This window comes from Salmo salar, chromosome ssa02, assembly GCF_905237065.1.
Source record: "Salmo salar chromosome ssa02, Ssal_v3.1, whole genome shotgun sequence".
NCBI classification, from domain to species: domain Eukaryota; kingdom Metazoa; phylum Chordata; class Actinopteri; order Salmoniformes; family Salmonidae; genus Salmo; species Salmo salar.
In genome coordinates this window covers 53,433,688-53,450,265 of record NC_059443.1, presented here as the reverse complement: position 1 = coordinate 53,450,265, position 16,578 = coordinate 53,433,688, and the positions used below count along the sequence as shown (strand labels likewise).

General features: G+C 43.8%; 1 protein-coding gene across 4 annotated transcripts in view; it reads right to left on the bottom strand.

The window, feature by feature from the left end:
- Positions 1-16,546, bottom strand: part of LOC106585679 (probable helicase with zinc finger domain) — a 73,189-nt gene extending 56,643 nt beyond the window's left edge. For 2 of the 4 annotated variants that reach the window (XM_014172162.2, XM_045705950.1), the window contains exons 1-12: positions 16,225-16,309; positions 10,677-10,916; positions 10,202-10,238; positions 8,915-9,039; positions 7,798-7,854; positions 7,569-7,617; positions 7,197-7,290; positions 6,598-6,796; positions 6,004-6,111; positions 5,075-5,381; positions 3,543-3,810; positions 1,367-1,703 (exon numbers count right to left, since the gene is read on the bottom strand). In XM_014172162.2, the coding sequence (XP_014027637.2) occupies positions 1,367-1,703; positions 3,543-3,810; positions 5,075-5,381; positions 6,004-6,111; positions 6,598-6,796; positions 7,197-7,290; positions 7,569-7,617; positions 7,798-7,854; positions 8,915-9,039; positions 10,202-10,238; positions 10,677-10,898 (1,803 nt within the window). In that variant the 5' untranslated portion in view covers positions 10,899-10,916; positions 16,225-16,309. The other 2 variants (XM_014172153.2, XM_045705958.1) reach the window with 2 other exon arrangements.
- Between the last annotated feature and the right edge of the window lie 32 nt (positions 16,547-16,578).

Genomic DNA, 16,578 nt, shown 5'->3' with positions numbered 1-16,578 from the left:
GCGCCTTCCGTGTTCTCCACATCGCGGATTGTATACAGGCAGTTACAATTTAATTCCATTGCGCACCTAGAAAGAGGCTGGGATTGTTTTTGTAGCGCAGGTAGAATTAGCTAAACAAATACTCACTGGATGAATGCAGATAATCATGATGTCATTCTGCCTGGTAAGCATAGGCTACTTTGTACTTAATATTGATTTAAAACAGGTTTTGGGGAAAGCCTTTCTGTCTACCAGATTTTCATTAGCATCATAGCCACCAGCTACACAAAGTGCTGCTGTGCGCACCGCATATACAAGTTCAAACCTTTTTTGTTATATAGTTGACTTCCGTTTTATTGTCTAGATTCCGTGATTCCATCCCTACATTTGTTCCTCATCTGGGGTCAGTCTGCTTGGCACTGGTAATCATGGCTCTTCGTTTAACTAGGGGGCACGTTCTCTCCCTGACAAAGTTCTGTTTCATTTCATAACAGCATGGGTTTTCCACCGGGTGGCTAGATGGCTAGCTCTAATTCCCCCGTCGACACGGGCCCTGTCCTAATCACTTAGACATGAGCTGCTCCAAAACACGACGGACAGATTATATTCCCTGCAACAGGCTTGTTCGGATAATTGCTTATGCCCGGGCCTCGCTTTCCCCTGCCAGCCCATCATTCACACCGGCGGGTAAGAACAGCCTTTAGCCGCCACTGGGCAAAGTAATTGGGATCTCTCGCCGCGCTGGCAGAGTGCAATTTTCCCTGGAGCGCCAGCCTTACCGTGGACGGCGCTAACCTTTGTGAAGTGGCAATCGATACTGGGACCTTTCACCCTGAGAGTTTGCTTTCGCTAAAGCCTCAGACGGAGAGGTGACCCTTTCATTAAAGATTTCTCAGCTCTCAAATGGCAGAGGACACAGTGGAATGGGAGATTGAAAAGACTGAAAGAAGGATGGGGTGGTGGGCCTTTAAGGGGTTTAAACCGTTCCCCCGACTCAGAGAATAGTTTCTATGCCATCTCCTCTGTCCTACATGGGACATAAACAAGCTTTTCGAGGCTGACGCCATATCAAGGGAGATGTCCTTGTGACTCAAACGCATTATACCTTACCCATGGTGTGATTATGTGTTGTATTGAAATACAGGGAACAAATGCAACATCCTCCATATTGGAACTTGGCTAAAATGGCACCTACTCCATACTGGACATTAGATCTGTTCATCCAATAACCTACCCACAAAAATAAATAGAAAAACACCTATTGCGGCAGCTATCATGTTTTAAATCTCACTTGAAAAATAAATGATCTATTCTAACCAATCAACTTTTCTGTAGCAACTTGTTGCTAGGTCAATCAGTGTTATACAACGATGTATTTGGTCCGTACCTGCAGTTCCCTATCAGGTATCAACCCCAGCTCCTCGCAGCAGTCCTTGCATATCCGCAGGAAAATGTAGTCCTTGGTCTTCTCTTCGATGCAGGCCTCATAGACACGCTCCTTGACCCCAGGGGGCTGGCTGCACCACTCCTGGCGGGCCAGGGGCAACAGCAAGACAGAGTTCACCTTGGTCATGACAAGTCGGCCCGCCAGCGTGTCCTCCGACAGCGTCTCAGTCAGCTTGAAGCGGGCAAAGAGCTGTCCGTTCTGGGCGTACTTGGCGCCACCCGAGATGCCCGTCAGCATGAAGCTGGTGACCAGCTGGAGGTTGACTTTGATGTTGAACCTGGTGGGAGAGGACATTTTGTCATCAGCCAGAAATTAGTCGAACGAGAGCATTAGCATTGTTAGAAAATGATGTGACGGAGGAGAGGCGGGAGTTGGGGAGAAGTAGGCCTGAGCGAAGTTAGCCAGAAATGGACATCAGAATTAGGCCTAATTTAATTGGAAATAGACATTAGCATTGTTAGCCAGTGCTGAGGTGACTTTGATGTTGAACTTGGGAGGGGAGAGGATAGGACAGTGGCAAAGATGGCTAACAATGAAATGGGACTGGACTGGAGTCATTGCAAAATATGCACCATGTTTAACTGGAATAAGGTTGTAAGGGTGTAACCTCTTTACTTCCTGAAATTTGACCTTATCTCATTCTGTTCATTTATATGCAAACAGTGATTGTTGTGATCCACAGTGGTTTACATGGCAAATGTTTTGCCCGGAGGCATTCACATAGACAGCTGTTAGTGGTAAAAATATGTTTGTGTTGGGTAAAAGAATATGGGTTTGTTTGGCATGAAAATCTACCAATTGCTATTTCAGCAGAGTGGCAAAACTGACTTGGACCATATGTTTGTCAGCTTTGGGAGTCCCTTAGGTAAGCTAGGGACCTTAACAATTAGACAGCATTGCAGATTAATCGTTGAATGATCATTTGTTTGGAAAAGAAAAAAAGACACTGGAGTTGTGCCAAGTAGTCACAGGTGGTTCATGGACAGCCTAAATAATTCTCTCTGATATCAATTTCTCTTATCAAGACAGCAATACTGTGAAGGGTATTTGACAGGGACATTAGACTATATTATAGTAGTATTAATACAATATTCATTTTTGTATTATATATCCTAATATGGTGTATTAATTATATTGTATATTATTATATAAAACTATTACATAGTCTGTATTGAATCAGATGAGCATGCATGCAAAGCCAGAAATTCACAGGTCCATGAACACCCCATGAAGCCCCATACTTCCCGGACATAAAATAACTTTAAAATGGAGAATCTCCATAGAAAATGCTTCTTGTCCAGGTCTCAGCTTAATCTGTTGCCCGGGAAACCGGCCCTCAATGGTAAATTGGATGATTGAGAGGAATCCATTCCACAGCCCCAGGCAAATGACAATAACATTGAAGGAGTGGGGGAGGGGAACAGTGGAACAGTGGGGGAGGGGAACCCTGGTTCCTTCCACTGGGTTGACTGAGTGAAGGCTGGGGGGCCTTTGATTAGGTCTTAATCAGGGTTGGATTGCTGTGATAACCTGGTCTCCTTCTCACCTTCCACTGAGGACAGCAGCAGGTGTCAAATTACAGGGGGGTTTTGGGGAGTCGCCTTAGTTTATAAACAAGAAATTACTTCTATTCTAAAACAAAACTGTCCTGGTCTGGGGGAAATCTCTGGGGATGCTGAGGAGATATGCCTAATCCAAAGGGCTTTAGCTGTGTGCCTGGCCACGTGTGTAGTGTACACACACACACACACACACACACACACACACACACACCCTTTTACTGTGGAAGATCGACTCTGACACCTTGTGGTGGGCCAGTCTTACAGACCCCCGTTCAATCCAGAATGTCTACACACTACATAAAACATAACACTAAAATGTATATTCGCAGGTATCAAGAGGTGTGACTGACTAAAAATAAATAAAAGGACCAACCCTTCGGAGAAAACAGACTCAATCAGTACACACTCTTTACAATTAAAAGACAATTATCACTAGCAATGGAAGTGCTATTTAAAAAGTGTCTTTTTAGCAATACAACCCATTGTCAGTGGTTGAAGGTTTTCAGAATAGGACTGATTGGAAACAAGACTACAACAAAGAGGCTCTCACTCACTTGCTGACTTCTTTGTACTGGGCGATCTCCTCGATGTAGAGCAGGTCGTGCAGGCGGGCCTGGTAGTTGTCCCGGGTCAGGGTCTTGTCCAGGACCGACTGGGTGAAGAGCTGGTCGGCCGACAGGGGGATCTGGTAGCGGGCCAGCAGGCTGCGGTCCAGGTCCACAGTCTCGTTGGGGCTGAACTCCACGATGGTCTTGCAGGACGGGTCCCAGCGCTTGGCCGTCATCAGGAGCTGCTGCCTGGCTTGCATTAGGTGCTCCAGGTCTGGAGAGGGTGAAAACCACACCTTCCATTAATATTGACACTTGAGCATGACGGCAGGTAGCCTACTGATTAGAGAGTTGGGCCAGTAACCAACCGAAAGGTTGCTGGATCGAATCCCCGAGCTGATAAGGTAAAAATCTGTCATTCTGCCCCTGAACAAGGCAGTTAACCCACTGTTCCTAGGTGTCATTGTAAATAAGAATTTGTTCTTAACTGACTTGCCTAGATAAATAAAGAGGTAAGAAAATTAAATATTGGCCTGCACTTGAGTATTTTTGATGGCTCAGCTGGTAAGACCAGGGTTGTGCGTTGGATTCCCGCATGGGCCATATATACATTTTACTGTAAGTCACGGGATTTTGGGTAAGGCTAGACAGAATCTGCAGGTTCTTACTCATAGAGACCTATATAATCCTGATATTATTATTCCAATCCTATTGAATCTTATCAAATCGCGTTCATGCATTTGTCTGTAAACATAATAATGGCTAACAGTGTTCTGAATTTTCTGACGTTTTGATTCCACAAGTATTACTTTATTTCAAATCCTCTTCCAGCTTAGGAAGGGGAGCTTAGGAAAATTCTGCCCACGCAGATTCCACCTGGCCCAAATCACGGGGAATATTGACCTGCTACAAAAGCTATGAGGACTGGCCAGTACACAGATAATTTTTTTACATAACCAAAGGATAAAAAGAACAATTAACATTGCATTTGCACGTCTGAAATAGTGAGTAAAAGAAGTCTTTAGTAAGTCTGTAGCGTCATACCCAAGAAGACTTCAGGCTGTAATCGCTGCCAAAGGTGCTTCAACAAAGTACTGAGTAAAGGGTCTGAATACTTATTTCTAAAAACCTGTTTTTGCTTTGTCATTAAGGGGTATTGTGTGTAAACTGATAAAAGGGGGAAAAAAATGTTTGAAATCAATTTTAGAGTAAGGCTGTAACGTAACAAAATGTGGAAAAAGTCAAAGGGTCTGAATACTTTCCGAATGCGCTGTACATGGCTGCCGTATCACTCAGGTTGGTGCTACACATTGTGGTGGATAGGGTGAGTTCAGTTGCCTCCTATTACATCGCTAAGCACTGAGGCCTTTTAAGGAATGTCACACGTGCAACCCATTATCAATATAACCCAACTTCTATTTTCCTAATCATTTTAGTTTTGGTTTTATTGTGTTAGAAACTTGGACTACTGAGGGAGGGTGGGAGGTTATAAAGTTATAACTGAAAACGTCAATATCTCTCACAAAAAAACAAAACACCTTCTATGGAGGCAGCGTCCACCATGATGCGCTGCATCAGCACGGGCTCCGAGCCAAAGTCGAAGACGATGGTCTGGCGGAAGGTGCCGAAGATTTCGGTGCTGAAGCCCACCACCACCGTGTAGACGCAGTGGTCCATGCCGTTGTCGGCCGCCAGCGCCTCCTCGCCCGCTGTCCACTCTTGGCAGCCCTCGGCCGCCGCCTGCAGCCGCTGGGCGCCGGCATCGCCAACCGACACGGCCGTGATGGAGAAGTGGGGCCGGTGGGCGTCATAGAGCAGGGCGATGCGGTACAGCTTCCTCACAGGCTGAGGGGGAGGGGCAGAAAGTGTGAAATCAGAGATAACGGGCTACTTTGCATCACATGCGAGTGCTCTTTGGAAGCATTGTCAGTCAGTTACAGTCTAAGAGTATATCAATGGGTATATGAAAAAGTTGGCTTTTGAGAGTGAATGTTCAGACGCATAAGTACATGGTCTCCTGCTGTGGTGCTGGGAATGGGGGTAAAAAAAAATCTAAATATGATACAAATTTCTCCCACACACGACCTCTGCACAATTATTTTATCTGTGTTATGATAATGTCTTGATAAAGGTCCACGTGACCAAACCAACATGCAGAGCTTTCCTGTGCGTGGGAGCAGTCTTTATCAAAGTTGCTTATAATGATATGGCCGTGCACGGCCTACAGATAACAGTCAGATGTTGATTTCAAATCAAAATTTACTCGTGTGGTGCTTTTGGAAATATATTTATTTGAAACCATTGGTTGCATCTCAAACCGCACTCTATTCCCTATATACTGCTTTTGACCAAAAACCCTATGGGTCCTAGTCAAAAGTAGTGCACTATATAGAGAATAGGGTGCCATGTATAAGGAATAGGGTGGTATTTGGTGTGCTGACATTGAGTGAGACAGAGCACCTGTTACCTTGCAGAACAGGGAGAAGGTCCAGGAGTGAGCTGATTTCTTGGTGGTGACCGTTACGGAGAGGTTGGAGCTGTGTTCCACGTTGACGCCGTCCAAATAGTCACTCAGCTACGGCAGGAACAGAACACAACACCATTCATGCCAAGTTAAGGAGAGTTGAACAAAATAAAAGCCTGGCTAAAATGAGGACATAACAGCTTAATAGAATGTACATTTTAAAAGGGCAGTTTATTTGAGATAAGTAGACAAAATGAAAGAGTCAACAAGTCTAAAAATCAATATGCTGAAAGTACAGCAGCACTGCATCTACACCTGCATCAGCCTCAAGGGCTCTGTCCCAATACAAGCATCTTTACTTCCTCCCCTCCTTGAAGTACTAATCCCTGATCTGACCACCTCTCAATTTGGGTTAGATCAGTGATTACTTGAAGGGAGGCAGGGAGCTCGTGTTAACGCATTTGAAGACCCAAGCAAACAGCTTCTCGGCCTGTCCTCCACTAGTTAAAATCAGTGATTACTTCCAGTAAGGGAGGGTGTATTTTAACATTAGTCTATTAAGGCCATAGATAAGTGACTAGACTAGGGTTAACTGACCACTTTCTCAGGGGAGAGAGAGTTCATCCACTTCTCGATGAGCGCCTCCATGTAGTTCTCGGTGAAGTGCTTGCTCTCCTGCTGCTGCTTGAGGCGGATGAGGCGCGAGGCGTAGCGTTTCTGCCACTCCATCAGCTCCTCCTGGGAGTGGGCCGACGTGCACTGGGCACCGTAGCGACACAGGCCCTGCTCCACGAACCTGGAGGAGCATGACGAAGACAACGGGACATTCAACCAGGTGGCGTCAACTTGTTACGTGGTTTTCATTTCCAATAGTGTCCGGGAAACCAACCCCCAAGGACCAAAAGCCAAAGGGCCTCACCCTCTGAACCAACACTGAAAAACTGTGTCAGTTACTCAGCTAGGTAACAAGAGTTAATAAATGTTTATTGCTTGAAAAACAAGCCCATGTTTGCAGCAGGTGGACATAATACAGGTACAATAACAATGGCTTTAATTGTAGGCCACTCAATGTACAAATGTGACAAAGTGATTGCATACAACATGCCAATTACTTGTTAAACTAGCCATGTAATATGTTATATGAACTATGGTCTTAAGCCACCGGTATAAGAGTCTGCAACGCACGATAGCATTACCTTTTACACAGCGTGTACTCCTCACTGCTGGTAACTCCTCTAGGCGGGGGGCGAAACTGCCATCCATCCCGTACTTTTGACCACAAGGACATAACTACATCAACAAAACATCCCACTCACACAGTAAATAAGCACCTACATATGGACTTTGAGTCAAGCTTTTGAGACTTGAGTCAAAGTGAAAATGAAATCCAATTCTAAAGGCTTGGTCTTTCGATATCCTGCGACCGGGCGTTAAATAAGAGCTTTCCTTTTCGAAGCAAATCTGAGCATTGAGCCTGACTGTGTGTTGAGCACAAGCTGTGAAATCGTTGACATATATAAACGCATCCAAATATATTTTTTTTTCCCGCGTGAGGACGACTTGCTCACCTTCCTCGTTGTCGTCTGTATATTCTGGAGCCATTTCGCCACGAATGGCCTGTGAGAGAGAGAAAGTATTGTATTCATAAGACAATAACATTTAATGTCCACTCAAACAATTAGTTGACCTCGAGTACTGCAACAGGTGATAAATCTGCAGTGTCATTCACTTAAATATGATCAATACTCATAGGCCAAAGTCCAACATAAGGCAAGACCACCTCACACAAACACTTACTTCAATTTCTGAGAGAAGCATTTTTAATCTAGTTAAGTCCTTTGTGACGATGCCGTTCTGAAGAAGAAAAGGTATAGGAAATACATTACAACACATACAATATCAGCAAGCATATCCAAAAGGATTTTAGACTATCAATTAAAGAGACTTGGCACAGTCACTGGTCAATACAAAATATTATTGGATACATACATTTTCTGAATAACACATTTGTTTATCCCAAAACCAAATCCATTCACAGGCTGGTCAAAATGGTTCTGTGGATGCCGCTTATGATTCTTATACTTGATGCAGCAGCATGTTTGTTGCTCCCTGGTTCTAGTCAACTTGAGAACAAATAACTGATTTCATATCTACGCTTTTTGGTTGCCAGATAAGACACCAGAGTGTTCAGGCTTTGCGTTTCACTGTTGAAGGTTATCTGCTTTTGGGAGTTTAACTAAGGGACAGTATCCTCATGAGAATCAAGCTTGTTTCCTGACACCAGAACAGGGCATCACACACTTAAAATAAATCACAAAATTGAAACGGTCACTTGGGCACTGCCTGTTAATCTAAAAAGGTATTCATATTTTAGGAATTACTTTTTTTCAAGTCAATTGAGATATGCAACACTAATATTTGGCTATTTTCTGACATTTACCCTCATGTAAAGAGGCTGGAGAATAACATAGCTACAAACCCTTAAAAGCATATCGATTCAACAGTCAACATGAACACTTCCTCTGTGCTGAGAGAACCTGCTTCATAAAAAACCCAGAGGACATTTCCTGGAAAAGTCAAAGGAACCAAATATTCCAGCTGCTCTCAGAGCTAAATGGCTGTGTTTGTCTCCATAGATCAGTTATAGGAGGTGGAGGGAAAAGGAGCAAAATGGAAGAAGGAAAATGAGGTGAAGGGAGAAGAGGGGTGAAAAGGAGGAAAAGGCAGAAGGAGAAAGAGGGGGAGGTGGAAAGGGGAGGGTGGAAAAGGAGGAGGTGGAAGAGGAGGAGAAAAAGGTGTGGGGAAAAATAACAGAGGGAGAAAGAAGAGGTGATAAACTAGGAGGGTGAAAAAGATGGTGTAGGTGTTGAAGAGGCAGGGTTAACAGAGAAGTAAGGCCGGGAGCAAGTGTTACCAGAGGCTCCCCAAACAGGGACTTGGAGAGGAGGCCAGCCACTTCGTGCAGGCTGCCGTCCAGCAGCATGCAGCGCAGGCTGGCCTGAAACGACCCGTCTCCCTTGGCCAGCTCCTCGGCCAGAACTACAATAAACACACACAGGACGACAGGGAATGTTACTTTGCGTGATCGCACTGCACTACATTGCGTGGAACGTGTGCTCACTCCCATCACATCGAACTGCATTCTCTCCACCCAAGTCACATGACATAGGCATAGCTGCTGAACTGAAGCAGGCATGGTGTGGTAAAGTGCTGCGACACAGGGCTATGACCACCAATGTTATTCTAACTGCTTGTCTTGACATGGGCATAGCTAGCTACTGAAGCAGGCATGGCGTGCAGAAGTCCCGCTCCACGCGGCTACGACAGCTAATGTTATGCAAACCACTTGTCTTGTAAGTTTTCACTAACTTGAGCTTGAACCTTAGCGCTGACATTTTCCCAAGATGTTGACCTGTTTCTAACCCTAACATTTGTTTAGCATAACATCATGTCTAGAATGATTTTAATAGCAATGAAACTATCTGAGATGACTAATTGCAAATAAAAACTTAAGGTCTGTTGAGTAGGACTGTGTTATACCTATAGAGTTGGATAGAGGGCGTCTTTGGCGCATTGGCTCTGGGCAAATTCCAATCAGGGCTATATCCATTTGAAATAGTCTTGTTTTTTTTTTATAGTTACATATCGGGGCTATTATTTGACGATATCGTATCATTTTAACAATAATTCAATAGAAAATGTTGCGCTAGTAGACTGTACCTGCACCAAAACTCCAGTATTTTTCCTTCATAGCTTGTTTTCTATCTTTTTTTAATAGGGAGCCAATTTCTTTTCAGCACTTTTATTTTTCTAACGGATCCAAACTCGTTTTCTCATGCTCTCTCGACTCTCTGCAGCCGACATAGGCTTAGCCATATGTTTGGAACATCGAATCGCAATAAAATCATTGTATTCAAATCGCAATACATAGAGAATCAAAATACATATCATATCTGCACCTAAGTATTGTGATAACATCGTATTGTGAGGTCCCTAGCAATTCCCAGCCCTAATTTTAAAGTAGTCCATGTGATCTTCTATGAGTTTTTAAATGGTGAAAGCACTCCATGGCACTGCCCATGCAAAAACAGGCTTTATGGCAAGTGCATCCTCTATCCAAGTCTATAGTTGGTATATGACTGTGTAACCTGAGGATGGGACTTCAATACAATGGGTTATGATAAGTACTCCACCAACTCACCATGTTTGCAGTCTTCATCTGCTTGATCATAGTTTTTCTGGTGGTAGAAAGAAAACAAGAAAACAGGAAGTCAAAGCAGCAGAATGACTGACCTCGTGGGTTTTATATGACAGAGGTCCTGACTGAGTCTTAGATAAGTGCTCAGAACTGATATCTTTGCTACTCAGAGCGGAGTCACTCGCAATATAATTATAGTACTTAAGTAGTCTCTATAATCGTGAGGCTTAAGTAGTGGGGTATACTTTTAGTGCTAGAAGGAGATAACAGTGCAGTTAGCGGCAGAGAAATGAAAGGAGGTGGGACCTTGGTTCGTTTTATCTGGTTCTCAGAAAACAAATCCAAGTCAAGATGGGCTTATGACACTTTACTTGAACACACTTAAATTCAAACCCATTTGTGGGCCATATGCCCACTGAGGGAGTGGGTACGGGTGTGGGCCCAAAGGTGTGCATCCCGGATCAGTCTGACGTCTCACCAGCTGTAGCAGGGCGGCTATCCTGTAGAGCAGGGCGCGGCTGCGGAGGGGGGTAACCGTGTCGTTGGGGGGGTTGGATGCGGGGGTACCAGGGCTGGGAAGGGCCGGGGGGCCGAGGGCCAGCAGCGCATCTGTGCAGTGGCTCACCGCCACCTCGTACTCCCGCCTGGCTAACGATCCGCTGGCTTCTTCACATGACTTCTCCGCTCTCCTGTCCGCCATGACTCAGGGACAGAATGTCTGGAGAGAGAGAGAGAGAAAAGGGGCATTTAAGTTGCACCTAGACACCGATCGTGGGTCAGTTTAGGATTTTCCCCACTAATGGTAAAGGTAAGGATTGGGGGAGAGGAAGATGATTCTAGACCTGTACCGAGTGGAAACTTCACCCCGGAGTGAGAGACAGGGGGAGATGGGGGGGGGGGGGGCAATGCTATTTCTGTGATGGGGTACTTGGGGTAGTGGGCTGGTAGGTCTATTTGTAGACACTTGCTTTGACGAGTTGAAATATCTTGGAATCCATCTGTGTTGGTACATAGACCTATATTCTCCTCCCAGCTAAAAATAAGTAGTCACGTGTGGCACTACAAACCTAAGTTAGTCCTACTGGCTCCTAAGCTGTGTGTACACTAGGCTTGGGCGGTATACCTTATTTGGAAATAGCCATGGGATGTTTTTTTCCAATACTGTTTAAACTATTTCTTAGATTTTTTTTTTTTTAGACATTTGAATATTTGCAGCTACTTTTTAAGTAAATACCTACAGTCAACTTGTGCAATACATTAGGTGATAAACATCACACTAAATTTCACCCGTCACAATTTTTCATTATGAAGCTTACTGGTGGTCCCCAGTCACATGGTGTTTGTTTACAAGCACACAACATGAGACCAGAGCCTTGTAAATTAAGCTGTAGGGCAGCAATGCGCTCATTGGCAATCTCTATGGGATTTTACATGTACTTGTTTGAATTGCTAACCTTCGGATTACAGAGGCTCAGTTGGGTTTGAACATTTGTGTTCAGTGCGAATATTACAGAATATCCCGGGATGGCTCAAGGTCGGTATGAAGGTATGACAATCTTACGCTGTCCCAGAAAGTTTGAGATCAGAGACAAAATTCCCATGTCGTTGCGTACTTGGGGCGTGCGGTCGTCACTGACGCTCGTTTAATGAGCAGGTCAGAGATGCAATTTGAGGACTACCGATCCTGTCTTTGAGCAGTCCCATACGTCCCAATATTCTCAAACATGTTTGACAAAATCTGCAATGCTCTTGGAATGTGAGATGTGCAACGCCAAATGTAAAGAACGGCGAATAGTAATAGCCAATGAGAACTCGCCTGAGAAGTAGCCAGTGAGATGATGACGTTGTTTTGCATCAACCAGAATGTGTAGACTCTCAAAGCAGGAGAGATGACTACTAGTATGCATTTGTACTTGTCTTTAACCAAAGCTTCAAATCATTACAGTTCTGAAGTTCACAATCAATGATATTCAATGATATTCAATTCAAAAATGTTGGCTAGATAGATTTCAACTCTGTATGGCAAGGGCGAATGTCTGACTGAAAACGTCTGAGGCTGCTTTGAGCCACAGCTTGTTCTAGCTAAGTTTACAAATCTAAATCACATCACATCGTTTCCCGCAAAACGGCGTGGTATCGAGAATCCTCACGACCAACTGAAGAATCTTGTACAGTGTGGCTCGTCTGTGCTGTGCCACATTGTTTAGTGTGCGCACCATTATGTTGGCAAGACAAAAACATCTACAGGAAAGATGGTTGTTTAACGTGAGGCTCAGCGATGTTAGGATTTTGAAAGTGTCGGGTTTAGGGTACACCCGGCATTGCATAGGTGGTGTGCAATACTTACAATGCCACAGAATTCTAGGCTATGTATTCATTTCATAGGGGCAACAATTTTCTAAGTGATTAAAAGTTTAGGGTTTTCAAATATAGTAGTCAAATGTTTTAACTGTTCCACAGCTAGCACACCAGATTCAACTTGTCAACTAATCATCAAGCCTTTGAATAGGTGAATCAGGGGAGCTGGTTCAAGCCTACAACAAAATTGTGACTTGTCTGGGGGTCCACGAGAAGAGGTTTGAAAACCAGTGTACTAGCCTAAAAAGCAACTGATTTATTTTTATTTTACCTTTATTTAACTAGGCAAGTAAGTTAAGAACAAATTCTTATTTACAATGACGGCCTCCCCTGGCCAAACCCTAACCCGGACGATGCTGGGCCAATTGTGCGCCGCCCTATTTGACTCCCAATCACCGCCGGTTGTGATACAGCCTGGAATATGGTCAGAGAAAAAGTGCTATGTGGGGTTCCCTGAAACAAGAACCACATCCTTTTTTGATGTCATAACAAATGTGCTGAGAGGCCAAGCAGTATTTCCACTGTGGTAGTAGGTCTATTTACAGGCTTAGTTGTTTACCAAGGCATTTCAATACATTTGACTCAATAATAAAAGCTCAAGTCAAATGACAAGCTTGTTTTAGGCATAGTAACATATAGGCGCCAAAAAGGCCCCATGGCCAATGCCACTCGAGTCAACTGGAGTTATCCATTGGCGGCGTTGAACCACAATTGAACGGTTAGCAAAGAAAGGACCCATCAACGGCACTTAATCAATAGAACAAATGCGTGCAGCTGCGGCATTGGGTACTAATGTATGCTGTCTACAGGTGACACGAGTATTTCTGCACCTAATAAGCCTAGGCTATATGCACACAGGCAACAGGGGCATTGAGTGGACTACACTTGCCGTGCAAAAATGTACCCTAAATCAATTAGAAATAGCCTGTGTGTATCGCCTGTTCACCGGTTACACTTGAGTATTTCTGAACCTAATAGGCCTATATGCACAACTACAGGCAATAGGGCAGTCGAGTTCACTACTGGACACTTGCGGCTGTTAACACTTGTGGTGGCGTCTGTCCTCTGCAGAGAGTGTGGTGTCCTCTAGCGTTAATCACAGCACAGAGCTGAGCCTGGCCATGGCGTCCAGGGATTCAAGGGATACAGTGTCTCGAATAGAAACACACGCTACCCTCCCGCAACAGAGTGCAATGACAAATAGCTGGAGGGGAGAAGGGGGCGACTAGCTGATGGGCAACAATCTGTTTTTATGCACTTTTCTAAATTTGACCTTTATTTAATTAGGCAAGTAAGTTAAGAACACATTCTTATTTACAATGACGGCCTACCCCGGTCAAACCCGGACGACGCTGGGCCAATTGTACACCGCCCTACGGGACTCCCAATCACGGCCGGATGTGACACAGCCTGGATTGTAACCAGTGACTGTAGTTACAGCCAGACATTGAGAGGTACACGGAGGCCTAAATTTAAAACCTGACATGCAGTGTCTGTGGTGAGTGGTCGTCCCTGTTTGAGATAGCCTCTGCTTTGACTAAAAACAGAAAAGGCCTCCGGTCCCAAGGAGCAACTTATAACAAACGCTCCATTTCTCCTTATCAGGGTTTGATATGGTTCTTTCATAGTGAAGAAACACACTACGCCACAGCAGTTATATCTAAGGACAGTAGCCTATTGCACACCACCCCTACTTTAGCAGAAGTGGGGCATGTCTTTGTTTATGACCATCACTGACTGAGCCAGCTCTCAGTGTAGGGTGTCCAATTAAAAACGAATATTTTGACCCATCGGTAAAATAATATGTTAATTGGGTTTATAGTACAAACCTCCTGTCTCTATCATAATTCGTTCAAATGTTATTGGAGTTAACCCTTGTATCCTAGGGTGACTAAATCAATGGAGGCCAGAAGAAAAGTGGTGAAAACAAAATTGCATTGTGTCAGCTAGGCTGGATGCTGTGCGAGAATTAAGGCAAACTGACAGACAGGCTCACTGTTTAACTCGTCATCTTTCTTCTCAAATCCGGAGGAAATGAAACGAGAGGCAAGATAGATATCGAATTTGAGACATGACATGTAGCATTTTCCAAATTCTTGGATATAATGTTAATGATATGTTAGAGACAGACCAACTGAACAATTCTGAACTTGAAGAATCAGATGTGTCTTGGTATAAAATAAGGAAGCACATTTTCACCCACTTTGCCCAAAGTGGGTGGACACCCCCACTCAGTGTCTAATGTAGAGTTTCCACAAAGTGAATCACACATGTTTCAATTCCCTCACGATGACCAAGATGAGTGTTTAAACTAGGTTACTTAGGCTATATTTTAGTCATGCCATAGTCCTAGCCTAAACCAACACCATTCCTCAGAATGTGTGTAACATGATCTTTTAAGGAATACCTCAGATAAGGACAAGGTTCAGAGGCAGGTTACCAGAGTATTCAAAGCATTTTGGGAAATGCTACAACTACTGTTGGAATGCAAATACATATTTGTTGACCCAAATATGGGCCAACAGTTTTTGTTTGGCATCTTAAGTCTATTAGCTTGAACTTTTTTACTATTATGGACTGGTCAATAGACAAGAAATTGAGACAACCAAGGACATAACATGAGCATGCTATGGCAGTTTGTAAGAGCAAAATGACAACCATGTGGCTTGCAAGTAACGGCCAGAAGAGTCATTCATTATATTTTACTGTCAAATGAAACGCATCATTTCAAATAAACAAAGATGAATGAAGGGGCGACATTTTTAGGCTGTTAGCTAGCTAGTTACTACATCGCTATGGTTTAGCTAGTGCTTACCTAATGGCAAGTTTGATCAAAACACAATGCCCTATTCGGCATGATCGCTCCAAAAAAAAGGCACTCCTATAGACTAACACAAATATAAAAACAGTCTATTTCGAGATTCCGGGACAGTTAATAATAGATGTACGATGTCTGTTGGCAAACCACTAACGTTAACTAGTAACTTGTCCATCGTCGGTATTAGCTAAAACAACACGGTAGAAGCACCGCTAACTGTGGCTGGCTTCGAGTTCGCTCGCATGTTTGGTGGGACCACAGTGCAATAGTCGTGTGGCGTGATCTAGCTAGTTAGCTCACATTAGCTTGTATCAAGGCATTCAGCTATCTATTGTGACATATTGGTGTGCAACATGATTAAATATAGGAGGAATTTGAACCATGAAAATGTATTGCTTCTAACTTTAAAAACAAAGAAATTAGATTAGCAAATAATTTTGCTAGCTAGGAGGGCTAGCAATAATTTTGTGATAAGACTGACTGAGCGATAGTAGCCAATACCATTGCATTGGCACATAATTTATAACAATATTACGAGAAAAAACATAAAACAGTTCCATAATAATTGTCGTTGAATACATCATGAGCACATAGTGAGAAAATGGTGCTGTCGACAGCAGTTTGCACGTCAGCCAAAAGAGGGCCCTTCGCTTTGGTTTTGGCACCAAACTAGCTTGCTAACGTTAGCCATCTGGCTAGCATGCTTCCCAAAACGTATGCAGAATGGATACACAACTACCGTTTCCGAGCTATCGTTAGCGATATTGCCCGGGCCTGTAATTTTGGCTCGGTTTTTAGACGTATAGGAGTGACATGACATTATATTGTGGTCTCGGCATCAATTGTATACCTTCATTACTCTCAGAATGTGTTACAGACGGGAGTCAAGTCGGTGTCCTTGCCACTGAAAAAGACAACTGAAAGGACTGAAAATAGGAAGTCTACACTTACCTAGCTTTACTTTCTACGCCATCTTGGATCCACTTGTCAGCCCATCGCAAAGGATAGTGGGATATAGCTCATCTGAAGGTTGAGGGGATTTGGGTCTTTTTGGTGTAGGTTGGGGTTTGACCATTGTGAACTTCTAACCAAGTCATATACCAGTCTTTATAGCAAGTCATTATACCAGTTTTCATATATTTCCCTAGATAATTGCATAAACCAGTTTCCACCTAGCTGAGCACTGTAAATTATATAACAGTAT